At 48.8% G+C, this 26,765-nt stretch overlaps 2 protein-coding genes across 2 annotated transcripts in view; both read left to right on the forward strand.

The window, feature by feature from the left end:
• Nucleotides 1–609: 609 nt before the first annotated feature.
• HOXB1 (homeobox B1) lies at nt 610–2,637 on the forward strand. Its single transcript, XM_005533524.3, has 2 exons — nt 610–1,138; nt 2,312–2,637. The coding sequence occupies exons 1-2, from the start codon at nt 610–612 to the stop codon at nt 2,635–2,637; spliced, it is 855 nt and encodes a 284-aa protein (XP_005533581.3).
• An 18,431-nt stretch (nt 2,638–21,068) lies between these two features.
• Nucleotides 21,069–26,765, forward strand: part of SKAP1 (src kinase associated phosphoprotein 1) — a 71,876-nt gene continuing 66,179 nt past the window's right edge. The window contains exons 1-3 of the mRNA XM_014262061.2: nt 21,069–21,158; nt 22,512–22,617; nt 25,465–25,490. Of these exons, the coding sequence (XP_014117536.2) occupies nt 21,116–21,158; nt 22,512–22,617; nt 25,465–25,490 (175 nt within the window). The 5' untranslated portion in view covers nt 21,069–21,115. The remainder of the gene's footprint in view (nt 21,159–22,511; nt 22,618–25,464; nt 25,491–26,765) is intronic.

Consider the following 26,765-nt stretch of genomic DNA (forward strand, 5'->3'; position numbering starts at 1 on the left):
TTTCTTCAGGAGCTTTCAGCGGGTTCCTCATCCCGGAAAAAGCCAAACCGCGGTGCCAGGAGCTTTGTCGGGAAAAGTTTCCCGATGAATAAAAGCGCATCCTTTTGTGCCTCCACTCTTCCCCTTTTTTCTCACACCGGCATCGGGGGGAAGGAAGGAAAAAAAACCTTTTAAAGTCACAAGTTGGGCCTGAAATCGGTTCCCTCGCATAACTCGGGGGCCTTTTTAGCACTTAAAACACTCGCGGGTCATTCCAATCCTTCCCCCAGCACCTCCCCGCGCCCCGCACCTCGCCCCCCTCCTCTTTTAAAACTCTTTGAGGGGAAGATTTTTGACGCCTCGGTGTTGTTATCAGATTGATGGGCCCGCGTTTGATTGAAGCCCCTTTGTCATGCAAATGTCAGGCCCTTGATGGATGAGCCGGGCACAAACTTCGGGAGCCCCGCGCTCATTGGGCTGGGCCCGCTCCGCCCGCGGGGTCCCCCCGAGCTTCCGCGGGCTTCGCCATGGAACTTTCGCGGCTTCCAGGCTCTGCCCGAGGGTTGTAGGGCAGGAGGAGTCCCCCCCATCCCCCCCGCCCTAAACCTGACCCTCCCGGAGCAGCGGCGGATGGACGAGAGCGGCATGAACTCCTTCTTGGAGTTGGCGCTTTGTAACCGCGGCCCCGCCGCTTTCCCCCGCTCCGAGCCGGCCTCGCCTCCCTTCCCGCAGTGCTCAGGTGGCCCCGAGAGCCGCTTCGGGGCTGCTGCCTCCCACCTCCCCCAGCACGGCTTCCACCCTTCATCCTCCTCATCCTCATCCTCATCCTCCTCCCGCTTCTCCGGCCCGGGTTACCCAGCTCATCCCGGCTACCAGCAGCTCTACCTGGGCCAGCAGGACGCGGACGGTTCATTCTTCCAGGGCCCCGCGGGCTTCGCTCCGGGCTCGCTGGCCGAGGGCTACTGCGGGCCCCCGGGGCAGCTCCAGCAGTTGCCAGCGCTGGGCCAGGAGCAGCCCCCGTACCTGCCCGGCCTCTTCGGCCTCTCGCCTTCCCTTCTCGAGGAAGCGGAGCCGCCGGGACCCCCCGAGCCGTGCCCCGGGCCGGGGGCAGCGCAGACCTTCGAGTGGATGAGGGTGAAGAGGAACCCCCCCAGAACAGGTGAGTTTGGGGCTCACGGTGAAGCCGGGAAGTGTTGGCTCGCCCAAGGATTGGGAGTGGTCTTTAAGGGTTTGGGGGTTTTATTTGAGGTTTTGGGGGTGTTTTTGGGGGGTTGAGTTTGTTTGGGGTTTGGGGTTGAGTTTGTTGTGATTGGGTTGAGTTTGGGGTTTGGGGTCTTTTCTTGGGATTGGGTTGGGTTTCTTTGGGTTTTGGGGTCATTTTTTGGGGTTGGGTTGGGTTTCTTTGGGTTTTGGGGTCATTTTTGGGGGTTGGGTTGGGGTTTTTTGGGTTTTGGGGTCATTTTTTGGGGTTGGGTTGAGTTTGTTTGGGTTTTGGGGTCTTGTTTGGGTTGGGTTTCTTTTGCTTCTGGGGCCTTTTCTTTAAACCCCACCCAGAGATTTTCCATCACATCCGATGGAGCTTCCCTGAGCTCAGTTTTCCGCAGGCCCAGCTCTGATTTGAGCCCAGCTCGGAGCAGGAAACGCTCAGCACTTCCTCCTCCTTCCTCAGCCGTGCCTTCCATCCCCTCCTCTATTGTTCCACTTCCTTCCCCACGAAATTCCCGGCCTTCCTCCTCCTCCCCCCGCCATCATCACCCTCTCCCTGCCCTTCCCCGAGGGGTCCCGGGATGGATCCGAGGGGAAAAGCGGAGCTGGGAGGATGCGGGAGAATATTCCCAAGGGAAAAGTGGAGCCGGGAGGATGCGGGGAAAGATTCCCAAGGGGAAAAGCGGAGCCGGGAGGATGCGGGGAAAGATTCCCAAGGGAAAAGCGGAGCTGGGAGGATGCGGGGAAAGATTCCCAAGGGAAAAGCGGAGCTGGGAGGATGCGGGGAAAGATTCCCAAGGGAAAAGCGGAGCTGGGAGGATGCGGGGAAAGATTCCCAAGGGAAAAGCGGAGCCGGGAGGATGCGAATTCCCAAGGGAAAAGCGGAACCGGGAAGATGCGGGGAAAGATTCCCAAGGGAAAAGCGGAACGGGGAGGATGCGGGGAAAGGCTCCAAAGGGAAAAGCGGAGCCGGGAGGATGCGAATTCCCAAGGGAAAAGCAGAGCCTGGTGCGGGACGAGAGCCCTGCGTGAGGCCGGCAGGGATGGCGGAGCTGGCAGGAGGAGGGAGAAGGGGAGAGGATCCCTCCGGCCGCTCCTGCCCTGGTGTTTTTTGGGTTTTTCCCAGGCAAAACGTCGGAGCTGGGGCTCCTGGGGCAGCCCAACTCCATCCGCACCAACTTCAGCACCAAGCAGCTGACGGAGCTGGAGAAGGAGTTCCACTTCAACAAGTACCTGACGCGGGCCCGCAGGGTGGAGATCGCCGCCACCCTGGAGCTCAACGAGACCCAGGTCAAGATCTGGTTCCAGAACAGGAGGATGAAGCAGAAGAAGAGGGAAAAGGAAGGGCTGGCCCCGGCCGCCGCCTCCAGGGCGGCCAAGGAAGCGGCCGAAGCCTCGGATCAATCCAACTGCACCTCACCTGAGGCTCCCCCCAGCTCCGGCTCCTCCTGAAACCCCCCGGAACCCACCGGGGGTGGCCCCGAGGAACGGGATCCTCCCCCCGGGGCACCCCCGCCTGTCCCCCCGCGTCTCTCTTTATTTATAACCCCTCTGCGCTCCCGAGGAGAGGCTCCGCAGCCATTCCCGTGTCTCAGGGACGTTTCTGCCTTTCCCCCTCCCCTTTAGGAACTGCACTTTCAACTCCAGAAACAAACAAACAAACAAACAAACAAAAACTTTAAAACTAATTTAGTTCGCTCCCCTTAGGAAAAAAAAAAAAAAGAGCAACGATTGTTATTTTTTTTTCCTCCCGCCCCTGCTCGATGCGTTTTTTTCATCCTGGTGAGATTGTTTCAAAAAAAAACAGGAAAAAATATAAATTTCGGGCATTTTTTTTTCCTTTCCCCACCCTTTTATTTCCTGTTTTTCTCTTCTTGCGAAGAGGCACCCAAGACGCTCGAAGCCTCTGCAAAGACCCAAACCCCGAGGAAAAAAAAAAGACGAAAACCAAAAAAACCCTATTTCCTTCTCCGGTTTTGCACTATTTCTGCTTTACAGGGTTTTATTTTAATTTTTTGTTGTTTTTCCACGCGATTTTTGCTGCTGCCGGCGGAGGAAGGGAGGGGATTTGTTATCGGATCTGACCTCGGGGGGCTCTGCTGGCGGGAGGTGCGAGGATGGATGGGGATGAGGTTTTTTGGGATGAGTTTTTTCCAGCCTCAAAGCTCGGAGCGTTCCTCGCAGCCTCTGGGGTTTATCGGAGCCAGATAAAGCCGCAATTTAAGCGCGGCCCAACTCCCTCCCCTCCCTCGCCAGGAGCTCCAGGACTGAAACTGCTGCTAAAAATGGAATTATCCCCAAAATCCCGGCCGGAATCTCCTCTTCCCCCTCCTCGACACGGAACTACCTCAGCCCAATAAAGTTGTTTGGTTTTTTTTTTTTTTTCTTTTTTTTTTTTCCACAACTCCCATCTTTCCAACCCAACGGGGGTCTCTGGGAATCGCGGGATGCGGGGCGGGGGAGGCTGCGAGGGAGGAGGAAAGAAGGAAGGAAAATCTCCGGCTGTTTCCAACATCCCAAACAAAAGGGCCGATCCCTTTTCCTGCCGGACCATCCCTGGAATCGGGCCCGGCTTCCCAAAAACTTGGAATTCCCCACTCATTTCGCTGCCTGATGGGAGCAGCAAATCATCCTCAGGCTGAAAATCCCGGGAATTCTCATCCCTGGCGCTGCCGCAGCAACCGGGACGCGCTCGGGGGCTGCGGGGATAGAAACAAATCCTGATTTATTCCAAATTTACGCTCCTCAAACCCCAAAAACAGAAGCTTCCAACGCGGTTTGTTATCTCCAGCTCCCCCAAGGCGAGCCCTAAAAGGGAGATTTTCCACAGAATAAATGAAATTTCCAGGTTTTACCTCCAGGGAGGCTCGGAGCGGGGCAGGGGGGGAGGGAGGAAGAGCGGGGCCGGTGCAGCTCTGACCTTTTTACCTCGAAACGCCTCTGGGATTTCTAAACAAGTCAACAGAGGGGCTGCCAGGAGGATCCATTGTTCGGGCTTGGGCAAATTTGCAAATCTGCTCGGCGAGGGATGAGGGATGAGGGATGAGGGATGAGGGATGAGGGATGAGGGATGAAGTACCTGCTGCGGCTTCTGCCCCGCAGATAAAATCTTTCCCCGCTCTAATACGCTCCTTTCTCTCCGAAAAAAAAGAAAAAAAAAAAAAAAAAGGTTTTGGAGAGCCCAATTAGTTCCGAGATAAGAGGGAAAAAAAAAAAACCCAAAGGGGAAAAGGTGAAAAGGGGGTTTTCTTCCAGTCGCGATTTGCAAAAGGTCAGGAGGAAAACACCACAACAAACCCCAAACCCCAAGCCCAGACATCCCCGGGCAGGAACCGGGCTAGGAACGGGTTTAGGCGCGGGTTTAGGCGCGGTCCCAGGTGAGGAGAGAGGCAAGGCCGGGATCAAAGGCGGCCACTACAAAGGTCCCGGCTCTCATTTGAAATTCAAAGGGACCCTCCGGAAGATCCCCCGGAGCCGCACGTCCTCACTCCGGGAACCTCCCGGGACAGCCCCGGCCCGGAGCCCCCGCGGCTGCCCGGCCGCGCTCCCCTCGCAAAGAACAGCGCTCCCAGCTCCCAGCTCATCCCATTTTCATCCCGAGTTTCTCTCCCAGCTCCCAGCTCATCCCATTTTCATCCCGAGTTTCTCTCCCAGCTCCCAGCTCATCCCATTTCCCCATCCCGAGTTTCTCTCCCAGCTCCCAGCTCATCCCTTTTTCCTCATCCCAAGTTTCCCTCACAGCTCATCCCATTTTCCTCATCCCAAGTTTTTCCCCCATCCCCAGCTCATCCCTTTTCCCCATCCCGAGTTTCTCTCCCAATCCCAGCTCGTCCTATTTTCCTCATCCCGAGTTTCTCTCCCAACTTGAGCTCATCCCATTTTTCCACCTCGAGTTCCTCACGCTCCCTTTTGTCCCAGGAGCCCCAAACCCATCCCGGGAAGCGGTGGAGCCGCCTGGAAAGGCCAGGCCGGGAGGGGCTGAGGGACATCCGAGTCCTCTCCAGAACTGCCAGAGAGAGTGATCCAGGGATTTTGGGATCAGGTGCATCCGTGTGGGACCGGAATGGGTGGGAAGATCCTGGAGAAGCCCCAGCAGGACTTGGCCCCATTGCCATGGTTGGGTTTTATCAGAAATCTTCCATTTGCAGCCGTTCATTTGTTTTATACACGTGACAGACAGCAACTGATATCCCATAGAATCCATGGAATTCATATATCCCGTGTATGGAACACATCCCATAAAATCCATGGAATTCATCTATCCCATAGAATCCATGGAATTAATCTATCTCATGTACGGAATATTTCCCATATATTCCATATAATTCTGTATATTCCATGTAATCTGCATATCCCATATATGGAATATATCCTATATATTCAATATATTTCATATACTCCATATATCCTGTATATTCCATATAATCCATATATCCTACATATTCCATATAATCCATATATTCACTTTATCCCATATACTCCATAAAATCAATATACTACATATATCCCATATATTCCATGTATCCCACATATTCCGTATAATCCACATATTCCATATAATCCATACACTCCATATATCCCATATATCCAATATTTTTAATATAATCCATATAATTATTCCATATATTCAATATACTCCATATATTCCATACAATCCACACATTCCATATAATCCATACACTCATGTATCCCACATATCCCATACATGCCATATTTTCCATATATTCCACATATCCCATATATTCAGTATATTCCATACAACCCACATATCCCAAATAACCCACACACATCCCAAATAACCCACACACATCCCAAATAACCCACACACATCCCAAATAATCCACATATCCCAAATAAACCACACACATCCCAAATAACCCACACATCCCAAATAACCCACACACATCCCAAATAACCCACACATCCCAAATAATCCACACACATCCCAAATAACCCACACATCCCAAATAACCCACACATCCCAAGTAATCCACACTTCCCAAATAATCCACATATCCCAAATAACCCACACATCCCAAATAACCCACATATCCCAAATAATCCACATATCCCAAATAACCCACACATCCCAAATAACCCACATATCCCAAATAATCCACACACATCCCAAATAACCCACACACATCCCAAATAACCCACACACATCCCAAATAACCCACACACATCCCAAATAATCCACACACATCCCAAATAACCCCCACACATCCCAAATAACCCACACATCCCAAATAACCCACACATCCCAAATAATCCACATATCCCAAAAAAATCCATACATCCCAAATAACCCACACATCCCAAATAACCCACACATATCCCAAATAACCCACACATCCCAACTAATCCACATATCCCAAAAACCCCACATGTCCCAATCCATTCCCAGATTTCCAGGTGTCCACCAGCGATTCCCGCGTTTCTCATAAGCAGCAAAAAGGACCCCAAGTTCCCCTCCCAGGCGGAGATTTCTCCTTGGAATATCCCAAAGGAAGGGAAAATTCATTTGGGATGGGATCCAATTCCATTGGTTGGGAATTCCCGGCGCTGGGATCAGGAGCGGGGACACTGAGGCTCCATCTGTTCCTCACCCCTGGCTGGGAAAAGCTCCCGAGCGTTTGTTCTCCTTTTGATCTCAGTCAAAATCCACCCAAATCCATCAAAATCCACCCAAATCCATCAAAACCCGTCAAAATCATCAATAAGAATCCATCCAAATCCATCAAAATCAGAATAAGAACGTTACAAAATCCATAAAAAAGAAATCGGCTCCACAAGGAAAACCCCAAACGGGTGGAAATGAGGTGGGAATTCCACCCGGGAGGGGCGATCCCAGGGATGCGGAGGGGATTGGAGTTTCTCCCAGCTCAAAGTGAGGAAATTTTTCCCTCCTGGCAAAAAAATTCCCGAGATTTTAGGATCGGGAGCCGCAAAATGTCAGAAGGGAGGGAATTATCCCCAAAAATCTGGGAACCTCCGGGGTAATTCCCACCTTTGGGATGGGAATCCCCCCCAGAATTCCTAAAAATCCCCAAAATCCGGGCGCGACTTCCCACAAATCCGCCGGGATTTGAGGCAAAACTCGAAAGTTTTGGTCTCAGAGAGTTAAAAAAAACCCCTCAGGAATTCTCCCGATTTTTCCTCTGGGCTTAACCCAAGGAAATTTAGGAATTTTTACCTTGGGAAAACCTCGCCTCACTCTGTTTTTATTTATTTTATTTGTTTTTATTTATTTTATTTATTTTTATTTATTTTTATTTATTTTTATTTATTTTTATTTATTTTTATTTATTTTGTCTCCCTTTTTTCACCAATTCCGCCCCAAATTTTGGTTTCCCAGCCGCTTCTCGGGCCCCCCGTGCGTTATTTTATCCTGAATTCCCAATTTTTGGGGGGAAAAAAACCAGGAAAACAGCAAGGAACGGCTTTTCCGGAGGGAATTATCAAGGTTTTATCTCAAATCGGGAGTTTGGCAGCAAAAAAAGGCTGCGAAAATCTGCAAAAATCCATCCCCGCCCTCACCGCTTTTATTAAAAATTCACAATTCCCGTTTCTTGCCCGGGCTGGAAGCTCCAAACCTCCCAAAAAATCGCTTTTTTCCCAAGGAATTCCCGCATTCCAAGATAGGAAAAACCCTCTAAAAATGAAAAATAAATTGCTTTAAACCCCGCCTGGAAAAATGAGGAAAAAAACCCTAATTTTTAAGCTGTTTTTTTCCTCCGAGTTTCACGTGCCACACCTGAAAATCTTGGAATTCCCGGCTGGATTTGGATTCCAGCTCCCGATTTCCAACTTTTTTTTGGTCCAAATTCGGGTGTCAAATACCCGCGGATTTAAATCCTCGTTTATTGCGGGCGGGGATGGGAGAAAATCGCTTTTTAAATGAGGTTTTAATTGAGTTTCCTGCGGAAGGAACACGGAAAATTCACATTTCAACTCATCCCGACACCGGGCAGGAAATAAAAACCTCTCCCGGCAGCCGCGGGGGCTTGAAATCCCCTAATTCCAGGGAAACCTGGATTTTTTTGGGATAGAACACTCCCAGAATGGATTTGGGGCGATGCTGGGACAGTTCGGACCCCTCTTCCTGCAGATCCTGCCTGAAAAATGGGAAAAATAAGGGGGAAAATTTATTTTATTTTATTTTATTTTATTTTATTTTATTTTATTTTATTTTATTTTATTTTATTTTATTTTATTTTATTTTATTTTATTTTATTTTATTCCATTCCATTCCATTCCATTCCATTCCATTCCATTCCATTCCATTCCATTCCATTCCAATAATTAAATTAAATTAAATTTTATATTAAATTTTATATTTAATTTAATAATTTATTTCCATTCCCCAAATTTAACTGAATTTAATTTTTATATTTTATTTTTTAATCGAAACAGAATTAAATTTTTATTTTCATTTTGTATTTCACCTTATGTCACATTTTACTTTCTTTATTTGCACTTGGTATTTTATTATTAAAATTTTTATTTTCTATCCTCATTCCCAGGAATGTTTTTCCAAGGAAGTTTTCCCTGATTTCCCCCCAATTCCCAGTTTGGGTTAAACCAAATTTTAATGAAATTTTTATTTCAATTTATTTCTGGGGACAAATAAAAAAATAAAAGGATTTCCCTCCATGAATAATTTTCAGAAATTCTGTGATGGTATTTTATTTATTATATCGATGATATAAATTATTATTTAGTATTTATTATGTATTTATAATTACTTATCTATTATATATTTATTATAATATGCAATATGCAATATACAATATACCATATACAATATACAATATACAATATACAATACACAATATACAATATACAATATACAATAGATAATAGATAATAGATAATAGATAATAGATAACATATAATAGATAACAATAGTTAATAGATAATAGATAAATTGTAATATATTATATTATATTATACATTATATTATGCATTATGTATTATATTATGCATTATATTATATATGATATGATATGATATGATATGATATGATATGATATGATATGATATGATATGATATGATATGATATGATATGATATGATATGATATGATATGATATTATATTATATTATATTATATTATATTATATTATTGTTAATATATATAATATATTAACAACAATAACTGTTCTGATGGTCTGGGTGGAAAAAGAGATTTTTTTCCCCCCAAGTTCTGATAGTTTGGGTGGAAACCAAGATTTTTTTTCCAGAATCCTGCTGGTTTGGGTGCAGAATGAGATTTTTTGGGTGCAGAAGGAGATTTTTTTTCCCAAGTTTTGATGATTTTGGTGCAGAATGAGATTTTTTTTCCAATGTTTTGATGGTTTGAGTGCAGAAGGAGATTTTTTTCCCTTCCACCACTGAAGCTTTTCCAGCAGCAACGGCTCCGGGAGCGGCGCCGGGGCCGGGGGAGCTCCTCGGACACCGTGGCTCGCTGACAAGGCCGAGGATTTGGGGTCAATTCCGCAGGCGCGAGGATGATGAAGGCCGGCGGCTCCAGATAATCCGTCACCACTCCCAACCCGCCAGGAAACGCCCCACAGCTTGGGAAAAACCACATCCCGCTCTTCCCCTCCTCTTCCCAAAACCATGGAAATCGCTCTCCGGATAAAGCCGAGGTGAGGTCGCTTCATCTCAATCCACCCTGGAAGGATCAGGATGCAGAAAGCTGGGAATTCTTCTGGATTTTGGGAGTCTGGAGCGGTTCCAAGAAGCATCACAGAGTTTCTGCTTCCTGGTGGGGTTCCTGGGTGTGAATTTTTCTGGATTTTGGGAGGCCAGCGTGGTTCCAAAATCCAGCTCGGAGTTTCTGATTCCTGGTGGGAATCTTGAATATCAAATGGATTTGGCTATTTCTCCATTTCTATTTTCCTGTATTTTTATATTCCTATATTTTTATATTCCTATTTTTCTCCATTTTTCCATTTCTCCATTTCTATTTTCCTGCATTTCTCTATTCCCACATTTCTCTATTCCCACATTTCTCTATTTTCCTATTTTTTCCATTTTTATATTCCTCCACACAGGAACATTTTCCATGCAGAAATGACATTTTCCACGCAGGAACATTTCCCACACAGAAACGTTTTCCACGCAGAAATTACATTTTCCACACAGAAATGACATTTTCCACTCAGGAACATTTTCCATGCAGAAATGACATTTCCCACACAGGAACATTTTCCAGGCAGAAATGACATTTTCCATGCAGGAACATTTCCCAAACGCCTGCAAACATTTGCCCAGCCCCAGAACCCCTCCAACATCTGCTGAGGAGCCAAAGAATTCCCTGAGCCTCAGCAGATCGGAGGCCTGGGCTTTTTTAAAAGCCACATCAAGGTCCTGCTCGGCTCCGCGCGATCCTCTGGACATTCCCAGGGAATTGGGAACAGGAGTCGGGATTAAAGCAGGGCTGCAGTTGGAAAAAATGTTGGAAAAAAGCTCCCAGGTGGGGCCTTGGAGCAGTTCCAGGCCCCTTTGTTGAACATCTCGCCTTTCCTGCTCCTGCTTTTTGAAGGAATTTTCCCGTGGATTACACGAGTCTGGGTCAATTTTGGCGCCGTTTTCTTGGGAATGTTGGCAGCCACACCTGAAATTCCCAATTTTCCAGCCCCTGTTTAAAATCTGGACCTTTTTTGCCGCTTTTTTAGCCCTTTTCCTTCCCGCTCTGAGGTTTGGAGGTCTCTTCCAACTCAACCCGTTCCATTCCACTCCATCCCATCCCATGGATCCCATGGATCCCATCCCATGGATCGCATCCCATGGATTCCATCCCACCCCATGGATCCCATCCCATGAATCCCATCCCATGGATCGCATCCCATGGATTCCATCCCACCCCATGGATCCCATCCCATGAATCCCATCCCATGGATCCCATCCCATGGATTCCATCCCACCCCATGGATCCCATCCCACCCCATGGATCCCATCCCATGAATCCCATGGATCCCATCCCATGGATCCTATGGATTCCATGGATCCCATCCCATGGATCCCATTTCATCCCATGGATCCCATCCCATGGATCCCATCCCACCCCATGGATCCCACCCCATGGATCCCATCCCATGAATCCCATGGATCCCATCCCATGGATCCCATCCCATCCCATGGATCCCATCCCATGAATCCCATGGATCCCATCCCATGAATCCCATTTCATCCCATGGATCCCATCCCAACCCTATTCCCTGAGAATCCAAAGGCCTCAACAACATTTTGGCACCATCTCCCTCATCCAGAGGCAAAATCCCTGGAGCCAAAGCACCATTCCAGGCCTGGGAAGAGCCGGGAGAGCAGCCCAAACCATTCCTGATCCCATTGGATTTCAAATCCTGCCCAAGGAGATTTCCAGGCTGGCACAAACTCCGGGCAGGAATCTCGGCTCGCTCCGGGGAAAGGGGCACCGACATTCCCGGGAATCTGAGGAAAAGGAACCCCAGTGAATCCCTGGAAGTGCTGAGCGAGGCGATGAAAAGAGGCACGAAATGAAGCTGGAATATTTCCTTTTATATTTTTATACATATATATATTTTAATTTTTTTTTTTTTTTGGATGGAACAGCATTCCAAAGTTGGGAAGGAAGGGGAAAAAAGTCGGGAGAAAAAAAAGGAGGAAAGAAAAAAAAGAGGGAAGAAATAAAGAGGGAAGAAGAAAAGGAGGAAAGGGAAAAAAAGGAAGAAAGAAAAAGAAGAGGGAAGAAATAAAGAGGGAAGAAGAAAAGGAGGAAAGGAATAAAAAGTAGAGAAGGAAAAAAAGAGGGAAAAAATAAAGAGGGAAGAAGAAAAGGATGAAAGGAAAAAAAAAGGAGGAAAGAAAACAAAATGAGGAAAGAAAAAAGAGATGAAGAAGAAAAAGAGGAAAGAAAAAAAATGAGGAAAGAAAGAAAAGAGGGAGAAAAAAAAGCAGGAGACGTTTCCGAGGTGAAACTGCCCAGCTGGCGGTTGATTTATGAAGTGCTGAAAAGCATCTTCGGAGCTGTCATTTATCTGGGAGCTCTCGGCCTAAATAAACACAGAGCCCCTTCCCTGGTTATCGTTCCAGTGGAAACCATTCCAAAGGCCTGGAGCTGGCTCTGGAAAAGCCCCTCCGGATATCCCGGCCCACAGGTGCTCCCTAGTGGATCATCCAGCCCTTCCCTCGCCTCCTGGGAGGGAAATCACAGCAAAAATTCCCAAAAAAACAAACCTGGGGGAGCAGAACCATCCCAGTCCTGCCCAGGCACTGCGGATTCCCAAAAAACCTCTCCTTCTTGGATCAAACTCCAAAGGATCTGCTCTCAGGGGGAGCAGGAACAGCCTCTTCTCCCCCAAATCTGTCCCCACACCCACATCCCACCCCTGATCCCGATTTTCCCTTCAGCCTCAGCATTCCCAAACCCATTCCAAGGCTTTGATCCCTCTCTGGATCCCCCAGAATTTGCAAATCCGAGAATTCCTCCCAAGAGATAAAGGAGAAAACCAGACCCGAAGGAGCAGAACCATCCCAGGGTCTGCAGATTCCCAAAAAATCTCCCTGTTGGATCAAACTCCAAAGGATCGGCTCTGAGGAGCATCTTCTCCCCCAAATCTGTCCCCACACCCACATCCCACCCCTGATCCCGATTTTTCCTTCAACCTCAGCATTCCCAAACCCATTCCCGGCCTTTGATCCATTTGTGGCTCCCCCAGAATTTGTAAATCCGAGAATTCCTCCCAAGAGATAAAGGAGAAAACCAGACCCGAAGGAGCAGAACCATCCCAGTCCTTCCCGGGGACTGCAGATTCCCAAAAAAACCTCTCCCTCTTGGATCAAACTCTGAAGGATCTGCTCTGAGGAGCATCTTCTCCCCCAAATCTGTCCCCACACCCACATCCCACCCCTGATCCCGATTTTCCCTTCAGCCTCAGCATTCCCAAACCCATTCCAAGGCTTTGATCCATTTGTGGCTCCCCCAGAACTTGTAAATCCAAGAATTCCTCCCAAGAGATAAGGGAGCGAGCCCAGATGCACCAGGAGAGGGGGATGGAGATAACGCCGGGGAATTCCAGAGGCAGGAAATCTGGATCCTCGTCTGCTGGGAGATACCGGAGCTTTGGGATTTGTCAATTGTTGGGTTTTTTTAAACACGGAATTCCTCATCAGATGGGGTTCGACCACCAGCAACGACTGCATCCCTCATAAATGCCTCTCTTTCCATCAAAAATGTCTCTTTTTCCACCAAAAATATCTCCTTTTCCCTCAATAATGTCTCCTTTCACCTCAAAAATGGGCGTTTTCCCTCAAACCTGGGCTCTTTTTCCTTAAAAATGTCTCTTTTCCATCAAACCCGGATTGTTTTCCCTCAGAATTCATCATTTTCCCTCAAACCTGGGCAGTTTTCCCTCAGAAATAGCTCCTTTCCCCTTAAAAATTCCCTCTTTCTCCCTCAAAACCAGGTCCTTTTCCCCTAAAAACGTCTCTTTTTCCCTCAAATCTGGGCTGTTTTCCCTTCAAAATTGGGTTATTTCCCCAAAACCTGGGCTGTTTCCCCTCAGAATTGGGCATTTTTCCTCAAACCTGGGCTCATTTCCCCTCAAAATTGGGCATTTTTCCTGAAACCCGGGCTCTTTTCCCTTCAAAATTGGGCATTTTTCCTGAAACCCGGGCTCTTTTCCCTTCAAAATTGGGCATTTTTCCTGAAACCCGGGCTCTTTTCCCTTCAAAATTGGGCATTTTTCCTGAAACCCGGGCTGTTTCCCCTCAGAATTTACCATTTTCCCTCAAACCCGGGCTGTTTTCCCTCAAAAATGGGCATTTCTCCTCATTTCGGGACTCTTTTCCCCTCAGAATTGACCATTTTCCCTCAAACCGGGGCTGTTTTCCCTCGGAAATTGTCCCTTTCCCCCCTAAAAATTCCCTCTTTCCCCCTCAAAACATCTTTTTTCCCCCTCAAAACATCTTTTTTTCCCCTCAAACCCGACTTTTCCCCTCCGTTCCCTCTTTCCCCCACCCGTGCCCTTTTCCCCCCGGGAATTCCGAGCATCCCGGGGATCAAAGGCTGCCGAGCATTCCCGGGAAGCTGAGTCAGGAGCTTTGCGGCTTCTCCCTCGCTGACAGCCGCTGGAATTGCACTTTATGGCTTTCCTTATTCCCAGAAAAAAAAAATAAAATTCCTTATCTCTGATCCCGGATCCAGCCCGGCCCTGCTGCGGGAGATTTTTTGCATTAATTACATTTTTTTCCCTCCCGAGATGAAAGCTCCCGGCGTCTCTCCCTGAACTTCCTCTTCTTTTGTTCTCGGGAAGCGTCATTTTCTTTTTTTTAATTTTATTTCTCCCCCACCCACCCCCCGCTTTTCCTAATATTTATTCATGAGGAATTTTTTTCCTTTAATTTTCTTTTTTTTTCCGCTTCCCGAAGCTTCCGAGCAGCTGCTCCTGCTCCGATGGAATTCGCTCGGCTCCAGGGATGGCTTTTCATCTCCACCAGGGACAGGCAGCTGCTTCCCTGGCCGGGAACGCGGCTCCAAAACCGGGAATGATGGGTTTTATGGAATTCCGAGGGAATTCTGACCGCTCACCTGCGGCTGCTCCAGCCAGGATCCCGCTTTTCCATAAAGCCAGGCCTGGGTTCTGAGGGATGCCCTGGAATCCTAAACATCCCAAACCCGCAGATTTCTGCTCCAGACTCCAGAGTTCATCCCTGCTGCTGCCCCAAAATTCCGGGTTTTTTTTTTTTTGAAGTCGTTCCGATGCGTGCGAGCTGAATTTTGATGAGTCCGGCCCCAAAAAGTGGAACCAGGCTTTGGTTTCATCACGGAATCACAGAATATTCCGAGGGATCACCAAATTCCCACTTCTGACCCCAAAACCCCGTGTTGGAAACCTCTCCCAGCGGGAATTTTTCCTGCCAGAGGGGACAGAGCGGAAGTTCCGTCGTGATGAAGATTTCACCTTCCACAATGTTGGGGTTTTTCTTTTTTAGCCAAAAAAATTCCCTGGGCTGGGATTCCATCCCAGGGAAGAACTGATGGGAGAACAGCCGTCAACGGGAATTTTGGGAACGCGAAGCACTCCCAGCTTCCCACAGCTCATTCCCGAGTCCCTGGGAACCATCGGGATGAGTTTTCCTGCTTTTGGAAAAGCTCATCCGGGGACACCTCCCACTATCCCAGATTCTTCCAGCCTGGCCTGGGACAATTCCAGCCACAGATTCCCTGGGAATTCCACCCCTGCTCTCAAAGGGAGGAATTTTTCCCCCCAAATCCCCTCCTGAATCCATTTCTCAGTCTTTAAAAGGGGAGCAGCCATGCCTGGGCCTGGAAAGTTCTGGAATTCCAGAAGGATTCAGGTGGGAAGGGGCTGGGATTTCCCTGGATCCCTGGAATTATCCCAGGCCGGGCTGGAGCACCCTGGGACAGTGGGAGCTTTTCCAAAAGCAGGAAAACTCATCCCGACGCTTCACATGGGTTTGGGAATGAGCTGCGGCAAACTGCTGCATTCCCGAAATTCCCAGATTTCCCATTATTGGCTGCTTTTCCTCATCAGTTCTTCCCTGGGAGAGGCTGGGAAGCCAAGCCTTGGAAACCTCAATTTCCATCAAAATTCAAGGGATGAAACCGGAATTATTTCCTTCCCAATCATATTTTCCTTTATTCCCGTTGGAAAAATTCCGTTTTCTGGGTGATTTCTCTCCAGAATCCCAACAGATCCAGGGGCTGCTCCCATTTCCATTGACAAATCCCAATTCCAGCATCCCCAAATCCCTCTCCCCGCCCGAGCAGGGCCATCCTTTAGGATTTTCCCGGCTGGATTCAATCCCGAGCCCCGAGCTTTTCCTCCCCCTTGCCCGGCTCCGGTGACAAATTGGAACACGAGGGTTTGATGAAAAATCCTGGAATCGTCAGGAAAATCCCGCCCTGGAGTTGACAGGCGGCCCATCTGCATCCCAGCCTTCCCATTAATTCCGACCGGAGAGCCCCGAGGGTTCCGTCCTAATTGAATCCCTGGATGCGGGAAGAGGGAGGCCTTGGGACAATCCCGCTTTTTCCCTGCGGTTTTTCCATGGTTTTCACCATTCCCAGGGATCAGTCCTGTCCCTTGGGGTCGTCACCGGGGTTGGTGACAGCTCCCATCCCCTCTGGCAGACATTTCGGGAATTCCAGGATTCAGGATTTGGGGATTTTGGGATTTCAGGGGTTCAGAATTCCAGGATTTCGGGATTTCAGGATTTTGGGATTCAGGATTTCAGAATTCCAGGATTTCAGGGTTTCAGGATTCAGGATTCCAGGATTTCGGGATTTCAGGATTTTGGGATTTCAGGAGTTCAGAATTCCAGGATTTCAGGGTTGCAGGATTCAGGATTCCAGGATTTTGGGATTTTAGGAGTTCACAATTTCAGGATTCAGGATTTTGGGATTCAGGATTTCAGGATTTCAGGATTCAGAAGTTCAGGATTTCAGGATTTGGGGATATCAGGGTTTCAGGATTCAGAAGTTCAGGATTTCAGGATTTCAGGTTTTCAGGTTTTCAGGATTTCAGGATTTCAGGGTTTCAGGGTTTCAGGATTCAGGATTCCAGGATTTTGGGATTTCAGGATTTAGGATTTCCTGGATTCCCAGGGATAAAAGCACCCCCACCCACATTTGAGGGGGAATTTTGGTGGGGATTTTTCACTTGTTTAATGCTCAGAACTCAGGGAAGTTCTGGGGTTTTGTTTCCGGGGTTTGTTCCAGGTTTTCCATCAGGTTTTCCATCAGGTTTTCCATCAGCTACCCTGTCAGGCTTTGATGGGGGCTTAATTAAACCCGAGGCCGGGTTTATCCTGATCCAGGCTGAGCTGGGACGGAGCTCCGGGCTTAGGGTGGGGACAAAGGTCCCTCAGAGCTCGGGGACAGGAATTGCTGTCCCTGGAGCTGCCACGGCAGAATTCCCTGAATCCCTGGGTCCCTGGATTCTTCCAAAGACAGGGAAATTAAGAGGGAACATATCCCCCAAACACAGGGAATAATCCTTCCAAACACAGGGAAAAATGAGGCTGAACTGGGCAGATTTGGGACAAACTGGGGGCAGGAATTGCTGTCCTTTGGAGATGCCATGGGAAGATTCCCTGGATCCTGCCAAACGCAGGGAATGAACCATGGGGTTTGGGATAAACTGGGGACAGGAGCTGCTGTCCCTGGAGCTGCCACGGCAGAATTCCCTGGATCCTGCCAAACACAGGGAAAAATGAGGCTGAACTGGGCAGATTTGGGACAGATTTGGGGCAGGAATTGCTGTCCTTGGAGCTGCCACAGCAGAATTCCCTGGATCCTGCCAAACACAGGGAAATTAAGAGGGAACATATCCTCCAAACACAGGGAAAAATGAGGCTGAACTGGGCAGATTTGGGACAGATTTGGGGCCGGAATTGCTGTCCTTCGGAGATGCCATGGCAGAATTCCCTGGATCCTGCCAAACACAGGGAATGAGGTGGAACTGGGCAGATTTGGGACAGATTTGGGGCAGGAATTGCTGTCCTTTGGAGCCAGCCCCGTTTAGGGACATCCCCTCCCCTAATCCCTCTCCAGGCTCCCCAGATCCCGCCGGATCCTTGGGGAAATCCATTCCCTGCCTTTTCCAGGTACAGAGAGGGATGCGCTGAGAGGCGGAATCAGCTCCGAGGGGGCTCCAGGATGGATAAACTCCGGGATGCGCCAGCCTGGAATGAACCCCGCCGCATTCCAAGGCTTTGGAAGCAGCGGGAATCCATCGGGAATCCATCGGGAATCCATCGGGAAGCGGTTCCAGGGCGCCGCTCGTGTCCCTCAAATGGGAGGTGACAGCTCATCCTGCCCGTGTCACTCTGTCCGTCTCGCTCGCTGCCTCCGCCGCCGGGAGCCGAGATCCAAGGGAATCCAAGCGGGAAATCCGAGGGATCGGAGCGGGATAAGCCCGGCCTGACGCCTCCCTGTTCCCGAAGGATTTGGCGAGCCAGGTGTGGGTTACTCCGCTCCTCCCATCGCTTCCGCCGCCCCTTTGGGGGTTAAATTTATCCCGCATTCCCGAATTCCCGTCCCCAGGTGCGCCCAGAACATTCCACAGCTCCTTCCACAACACTGCCGAATCCAGGGATTTCAGGGCACGGAATTTCCCGGGATGCGGCGGATTCCTGGAAGTTTCCAGGCTCTGTCCATGCGCCGGGTGGGGGAGGAAGGGAAGGAAAACTGGGATGGCAGAGACGGAGATTTCTGCTCCTGAGCCATCGATTTCTGCTCTCCGAGAGCTCCCGAGTGAAATTCCCGCAGGGAATTCCCTCCGGAGCACTTGGAAAAACCTGGGATAGCCAAGGGAAAAGGCTCCAGGAAGCACAAAGCAGGGCTGAGGAGCATCCTGGAAACTTGGAATGACCTCCAAGAATTCCCTCAGCCAAGGATTCCCAGGGGCTGCCCCGTCCCTGCTGGATCCCGGCAGGAATCGCTCTTGTGATCCTGGAATTGTAAATAAACCTGGAATTTTAAACCCTTGTGATCCTGGAATTGTAAATAAACCTGGAATTTTAAACCCTTGTGATCCTGGAATTGTAAATAAACCTGGAATTTTAAACCCTTGTGATCCTGGAATTGTAAATAAACCTGGAATTTTAAACCCTTGTGATCCAGATGGATCAAACCTCCGGAGCTCTCCCATTTTTCTCTGATATTCCCGATATTCTCAATAGGAAAAGGGTTCTATCTCTCCCGTTTTCCCCTGATATTCCCGATATTCCCGGTTGGAAAGGGGCTCTGCCTCTCCCATTTTTCCCTGATATTCCCGATATTCTCAATAGGAAAAGGGCTCTGCCTCTCCCATTTTCCCCTGATATTCCCGATAGGAAAAGGGCTCTGCCTCTCCCGTTTTTCCCTGATATTCCCGATATTCCCGGTTGGAAACGGGCTCTGCCTCTCCCCAGCTCCTCCAAGGCCGCCCGTCTCTGTTTCCATGGTTACGCCCAATCCAGCGTCCGTTTCCCGGGAAATTGGATTTCCAAGGGATGTCAGCAGGGCACAGCCCCGGCCGGGACCTGGGAGGATCCAGGTGGGAATTTTCTCCGGTGGGGAGGAGGTTTTTGGTGCGGAATTCCCCAAACTGTGAGGCTGCAGGACAAGGTTCATCCCCATTCCCAACCGATCCCAAATCTGTCACCATTCCACACATCCCAAAAATTGAAGTGGTGACCAAAAAAAAGGGAAGGGGGAGGGGGAACAAACAAAAAAAGTCACAATTTTTCCTGGAAATCGGGAAAATCCTTTTTCCTGAGATTCTGTGATATTTTAATTTCTGTTCTCTTTATTTCCTGGCTTTAACTCCCTAAATCCCAGCTCAGGAGACCCTGCCTGGCCAGGAGATTTGAGGAGCAGGGATTGACAGGGAAAATCCACATTTTTTTCCCAAAAAAAGCTCTGAATTCCCTAAATCCTGGTTCAGGAAACCCAACCTGACTGGGAGATTTAGGGAGAAGCACTGACAGCCAGAAATCCATGATTTTTTTCCCAAAAAATCCTCTCAATACCTTAAATCCTGACCCAAGACACCCAACCTGACTGGGGGATTTAGGGAGAGAGAAATCCATTACTTTTCCCCCCCAGAAAAAAGCTCTGAATTCCCTAAATCCTGGTTCAGGAAACCCAACCTGGCTGGGGGATTTAAGGAGAGAGAAATCCACGATTTCTTTCCCAAAAAAATCCTCTCAATTCCCTAAATCCTGGTTCAGGAAACCCAACCTGACTGGGGGATTTAAGGAGAGAGAAATCCACGGTTTTTTCCCCAAAAAATCCTCTCAATTCCCCAAATCCTGGCCCTACCTGGCCCGGAGATGGGAGTGGCGATATTTTTATTTCCCTGCGATATTTTTATTTTCCATCTCCTGCTCGGGGCCCCCTGAGCCGCATTTCCTGCGCTCCGAGGCCTCAGCATCCGCTGCCAACGCTCCCTTCCGCGTTTTCACCCTAAAACCGAGCTCAAGCCGCAGCTGAGCTGAGCCTAAAAAGGCTCGAGGGGGAGGGGGAAAAGCCGAGCTTCAAATCTCGGCCAAAATCCGGGAGATGCCGGATGGGAAATTCCTGGGTTTGGGAACGATGTGGGAGCGACGGCTCCGAGGTTTCTGGTCCCGGATCTGGAGAATCCCCCTGTGCTCCCTCTGTCCCCATAAAAAATCCCAAAAATCCAGAACTTTTCCTGGAATTTGGCCCTTTCTGGTCCCTTCTCCACCAAATCCCCCTCCCTGGAAAATGTGATTTGGGATAAATCTCAACCCAAAATGGCCCTGGAAGAACTTTGGAGCTGCTTTGGGGTTTCTCCTCAGCCCAAATCCCGACCCCAAACGCTCGGGATGCTCCTGGCACCTGTTCCTGGAATGGTTTGTGCTGAGAACCTGAGGAAAAATGGAATTTTTCCCTTCATTTCCCAGAAATTTGGGGGGCCCAAAACACCTGGGAGCAGCTCTGGATTTCCATGTGGAAATTTCCATCTTTCCAGGAGTATTTCCCGTATTTCCCTGTGGAAATCTTTCCGGTTTCAGGAATATTTTCCATATTTCCTTCTGGAGCAGCATCCCCACATTCCCAGGAATATTTCCATATGGAAATCTCCATCTTTCCATATAGGAATCTCCATATTTCCAGGAGTTTTTCCACATGGAAATCTCCATATTTCCAGGAGTTTTTCCACACGGAAATCTCCATATTTCCAGGAGTTTTTCCATACAGAAATCCCCATATTTCCAGTAATTTTTGGGATCATCCAGGACAGCTGGGAATGATTCCCCAAGGATGTGCTGGGGTTTAAAAGGAGGAGGAATCCGAGCCCCAAAGGTTCCTCCTCCTCCTCTTTTTGGGGTGTCCCCGCCCTCTCTGCTTCCTCCTCACCGCCCCAGCGCCATCGCGGCAAATCCGGCTCCGCTGGGAAGGAATCCCATGGATCCCGCGATCCCAGAGGAGATCCGGAGGCTCCTGGGAGGTAACAAATCCTTCCTCACCCTCCTCCCACCCCGTGGGGTCAGTCTGCAGCGGGGTGGAGCTCAAAAGGATTTGGGGTGGCTTTTTCTGGGCTGCTTTGGGCTCTTCAGGGCTTGTGGGGCCTTCCTGGTGCCCAAAATCTGGGGGCTGTGGGACCTCCCTGACCCTGAGGAGAATTTGGGGGCTGTAGGACCTCCCTGACCCCCAAAATCTGGGGGCTGTGGGACCTCCCTGACTCTGTCCCCAAAAATTTTAGGGATGTGGGACCTCCCTGTCCCCAGCCCCAAAAATTTGGGGCCTGTGGGAGCTCCCTGACCCCAATCCCAAAGAGGATTTGGGGTCAGTGGGAGCTCCCTGACCCCAAGGAGAATTTGGGGGGTCCTGGGAAGGGCTCCAAATCCCATCCATTCCCTTCCCGCTATCCCAGCTCATTCCAAGCCCTCTCCAGAGCTGGCACATCCCAATTCCTCTTGGAATTCCCTGTGTTTCCCACGAGCCCAAGCCCAGCGGGGATTCCATTCCATTCCATCCCATCCTACGGAGCCCCCATATCCGGAAGGTTCCGAGGAGGCGGCCGCGACCCCTTTTGGGGTTTTGGGCATTTCTGCTCTCATTTCCTGCCGAGCTCATCCCTCCCCTCCGAAACACCGGAAAACTTCCGCTCCCATCCTCTCCCAATCCATCCCAGCTCCTGCCCAAATTCCGTGTTTTCCCCTCGGATGGGAATGGAGGAGTTTTAATTAATTCTATTTATTATTCATTTTGTATTTTATGAGGTTTTGGGGTGACCCTGGTGTGGCCCGAAGGATCCGGCAAAAATCACGGAGAGGGATTTGGGATCAAACTTGGCCGGCTCTTGACAATCCCAAGGAGATTTCCAGGAATTATGGAGGCTCCAGGATGGGAATGGAAGAGTTTTAATTATTTCTCTTTATTATTTATTTTGTATTTTTTGAAGTTTTGGAGTGATCTCATTGTTGTTCCTGAGGAGCCCGCAAAAATCACGGAGAGGGATTTGGGATCAAACTTTGCCGGCTCTTGACAATCCCAAGGAAATTTCCAGGCCCTGAGGAGATTTCCAGGAGCTGAGGAGGCTCCGGGCCTGGGAATGGAGGAATTAAAGTCGTTAATTTTTTATTAATTTTATATTTTATGAGGTTTTGGGGTGACCTCGTCACTGTCCCTGTAGGATCCGGCAAAAATCACAGAGCGGGATTTGGGATCAAACTTCTCCCACCCCACGGCTCTCCAGGGGCTGTGGAGGCCGTTTCCTCACCCCTTCCCATTCCCACTTTTCCTCTCCGAGGAGAACTTCCCGATTTCCCTGATTTCCCGGCCGTTCCCTGTTTTCCAGAGGCCGAGGATTTCCTGGCGTGGGTTTTGCGGGAGGAGCCGCTCAGCGCCGGGGCCCAGCGGCAGCGGGACGCGATTCTCGGCGCCTTCCAGCGCGTCAAAACCAGGTCCGGTTCTCCCGAATTTCCTAACCCAAATCCTCCGGAATTCCATCAGATCCTGAGCATTCCTCGTTCTGCTGCAATCCCCCCATGGTCTGGAATTTTATGGATATTCCAGGCTCGGGATAACGGGAGAATTCTGGGAAAGTGTCGTAGTTTTGTTTGGATTTTCGCTGTTTCACGATGGGGATTTTTCCCTCCTTTTTTTAAGGAAGGAATTCTGGGATATTCCTCATTTATTCTTCAATCCCAAAATGGGATTTCCTGCCCTCTCCCCTCCCTTTTTTTTGAGGAAGGAATTCTGGGATATTCCTGATTTATTCCATAATTTTAGGATGGGAATTTCACCCCCTTCTTCTTAAGGAAGGAATTCTTGGATATTCCTGATTTTTTCCCCTAATTTCAGGATGGGAATTTTTGCCTCTTTTTACTTTTTTTGGGGAAGGAATTCTTGGCTATTCCCGATTTATTCCCGGTGTGGAATTCCCACCCCCCACTTTTTCTTTTAAGGAAGGAATTTCCCATCTTAATCCAAATTAAATTAATCCCATTTTCACCTCCTTTTATCCCTGAGCTCATTCCCACCGCTAATTCCCTTTGGAGCCTTCTGGGTTGTTCCTTTCCGGAATTTTCCAGCCTTTCCCAGCCCAGCTGATGGAATTATCCCACTTTTCCCATCCATTTCCTCCCGGATCCATCGTTAACCTGAAACCTGAGAGCCTCAACTGAGCTGAGAAATTAATTTAAATCCCTTTCTTCCCTAATGGAAAATTCCCAATCCCATTTTCCTGGCTCCCATTTTTTTCCCCCGCTATTGGAAATCTCATCCAGCATCGATTTTTTAAAATATTTGTTTTCCCAGACATTCAAATCCCGGCTCCAAAGATCCCATCCCACCCCATCCCTTGGGAATATCAGCTCTTAATTAATGAGGAAAAACAGGGAATTTGATTGGAAGCTGCCTGGATTTTATGGATCCGGCTCAGAGGGTTTGGATTTTGGGATTTTCCAGCTGCTCAAATCCCGTTAAACCCAAGTTTGCCCAAATTTTTGCGTTTTTTGGGTGTTGTAGGCCCAAAAATATCCTGGAAATTTGGGAAAATAAGGTTTGGGATGAGGTTTTCTGCAGGAAGGGGTGGGGGAAACTCCAATCTTAAAGAAAATATTGGGAAAAGAGTGAAATTCCATGGGGGAACTTCCTGGAAATCCAAGATCCGGCATTGATGGGATTTATCCAAGATTTCCCTTGGCAGAGGCAGAAACGAGCTCACGCCTTTTCCACATTCCCTAAAAACTCCTCCTCCCTCCATTCCCAATTCCATTTAATCCCAAATTTTCCTTCCCTGAGTAAAACCAATCCAAGCATGGAATCCTGGAGCCAAAACCGGAATTTTTTGCTGTTTTTTTAATCCTAAAAAAATTTTAAAAAGCAGGAAAAATCCAAGCTTTTATTTCTTATTTTTTTTATTTTTTGGTGTTTTCCCTCAGCCTTCCCGGAGCTGCTCTGGGAGGGAACGGAACTCAATTTTCCCATTTTTTTTTAGGCCATTTCCTGGGATTAAAAATGACAGAGGTCGGGAACAAAGCCCCGGTGCTTTCGTGGAGCGGGAATTGCGAGTGACAGAAAATCATTCAGGAAATGTTGGCGCTAAAACATGGCCAGGAAAAGCTCCCGAGGCAAAAATTCCCAGAAAAAAAAAAAAGGGATTTTTGCTTCTCTTCTTTGCCCACGAGGCACGAATATCCCGGATTTTGGGAATGCTGGATTTTTTTGGGATTGGGGGAATGCAGGGATCTCTAAGAGCTGATTTTTTTTTCGGCTTAAATGGTGAATAATTTGAGTTTTCCATGGAAATGTTGGGATTGAAGGATAAAAAAAATTGTGGGAAAAAAAAGCTGGAGCTGCTTTTCCAGATGCCCTCGCGTGGGGCTGGGATTTTGGGATTTAGGGATAAAATGGAGCAGCCACGGGATGGAGAAAATATTCCATGTGGAATTTGGGAACCGCTCCCAAAAACATCCCGAGAAATTCCCAACTTTTCCTCCAAAAGGCTCTTCCCAACCCAATATCCCGGGAAATTTTCTCCCTGTGCACATTTTGGATTTTTCCCGGTTTTTTTTTTCAATCCAAAGCAAACGAGTCCAATAAATGCCAGGCCCCTCATCGGAATTCCGGGGCTGTTTCCCGATGGATCCGTGCCGGGAGCTCGGATGTTCCCGAGAAATCATTTTCTCCATGAAAGCTTTTAATGAGGATCCCAATTGATTGGATTTTTCCACCTTGGATTCCTGCCACCGGAGCTCATCCTGGGAGGGGCACTTTGCGCTCATTCCCAATCCTTGGTGGGATTCCCAAATTTCCCAGCCCCGTTCCTGGATTCAAACGATTCCCAAGATTTGCCCGAAGTGGGAGAGAGAAAAGAATCCTGGATCTTTTACATTCAATCCTTTCGTTTTTTTGGGAATGGGCAGAGCGTGGCTCACCCTCCACTTTCTGGGAATGAGCTCAGCAAAAAATCCTGGAATATTTTGGGTTTGGAAGTGGCTTCTAAAGGATTTGAGGGAAAAAATTTGGCAGGAATTTTTGTGTTTGGGGAAGGATCCGTTCCAATGTCTGGAAATCCGTGGAATTGCAGTTGGGAAGGGCCTTAAATCCCACCCATTCCCTTCCCTCTATCCCAGCTTGTTCCAAGCCCTCTCCAGGGCTGGCACACCCCAATTCCTCTTGGAATTCCCTGCGTTTCCCATTCCCTGGGTTCCTGGATTTTCCCGTCCATCCCTAATTCCTCAGGCTGGAATAATCCTGGAGGAAAATCCGGGATTTTAGGGCTCATTTTCCCTTTGTTTTTTCAGGTACCACCTGGAATTCCCATCCCGAGGTGAGTCCAGCTGGGAAAAGGCTGGGAAGGGTTGGATTGGGAAGCGTTCCCGGTGCCAAATTCCCAGGAGTAAGGGTTTTTATGGATGTGCGGGGCAGTTCCTGGGGTGGGAAAATTCCGCAGCGGGAATCTCATCCCAGAGAGCAAATCCCACAATTCCTGTGGCTCTGGGAAGTTTTCCAGCAACTCCAGAAATCTGGAGAAGTTTGGGAAGCTTGGAAAAGAATTCCCATGGAGAACTGATTGGAAGTGAAGATTCCGGGGTGTCCCTCGGTTTTCCAGAGCAGAGTCCAGGATCAGGATGGGAATTTTCCGGGAATGACCATTCCTTGTTAAATATTTGTGGAAGATCTCCAGGAGCTCCACTGAGCTGGGAGCAACTGGAATAAAATCCCTTCCCGCCATTCCAATCCCTCCAATCCGTAATTCCGGGAATAAAATCCTTTCCCGCCATTCCAACTCCTCCAAACCTTCAATTCCTCCAGGAATTCAACCCATTCCCAACATTCCAACCCCTCCGATCCTTTACTGTGGGAATAAATCCCTTCCTGGCATTCCAACTCTTCCGATCCTTCCTTTTCCCCAGGAACAAATTCCCGTGTTTTCCCTCCTCGCTCAGGGCCGGCTTCCAGCCCATCCTGGAAAAGCCGGGAGCGCGGCAGCCCCGCAATTCCCACCGGGAGCGGCGTTATCCCATTTGAATCTGAGCCTCGGAGCTTTAATTGCTTCCCGAGCATTGTTTTCCCGCTGAATCCAGCATCTGGCACCCTTTGGAAAAGTCCGAGGGACAGCTGGGCTGAAAATGAGAAATAAAATGGGAAGGAGGGAAGATCCGAGCGCATAAAAGGCTCCAAATGAGGTTTTTAAATTGGGAAAAGTTCATGGAATTTCAAGGGTGGAGGAGGAGGGAGGCTTTTGTTCCTCGGAATTTTCTTTTTGTGGAGTCGGAAGCTGAAGGAAAAGTAGGAAAATGGGGATGTGGAACCGGGCAGGGGGTTGGAAAGGAGAGCCCGGCTCGCTTCGAATTCCCGCTGGGAATTTCTGCCTTCAAGTTTCCGGCTGGGAATTCCCAGCTCTTCTCTCGATGTGTCCCTTGGGAATGAATATTGTTGGGATAAAACGTTCCGAGAAAATGGGAAAATCCGAGGGAGAAAAGGCGGATTTGATGTAGGAGGAGGCTCAGCTTGATCCGTGTGGAGAAAGGAGAGCCCGGAATGGGAATTTGGGTGGCCTGGGTGGAAAAGAGCCAGGGAATTGTGGAGCTGGGATCGATTT

The sequence above is a fragment of the Pseudopodoces humilis genome, chromosome 29, assembly GCF_049639895.1.
Source record: "Pseudopodoces humilis isolate 2021_Gansu_Grassland_sample_001 chromosome 29, ASM4963989v1, whole genome shotgun sequence".
Classification (NCBI taxonomy): Eukaryota; Metazoa; Chordata; class Aves; order Passeriformes; family Paridae; genus Pseudopodoces; species Pseudopodoces humilis.

What these genes read in the sequence shown, in the direction of transcription:
- HOXB1 (XM_005533524.3), top strand. Translation starts at nt 610, where the DNA reads ATGGACGAGAGCGGCATGAACTCCTTCTTGGAGTTGGCGCTTTGTAAC. An exon ending in GAGGAACCCCCCCAGAACAG is followed by an intron (nt 1,139 to 2,311) that starts GTGAGTTTGGGG and finishes GGTTTTTCCCAG; the next exon opens with GCAAAACGTCGGAGCTGGGG.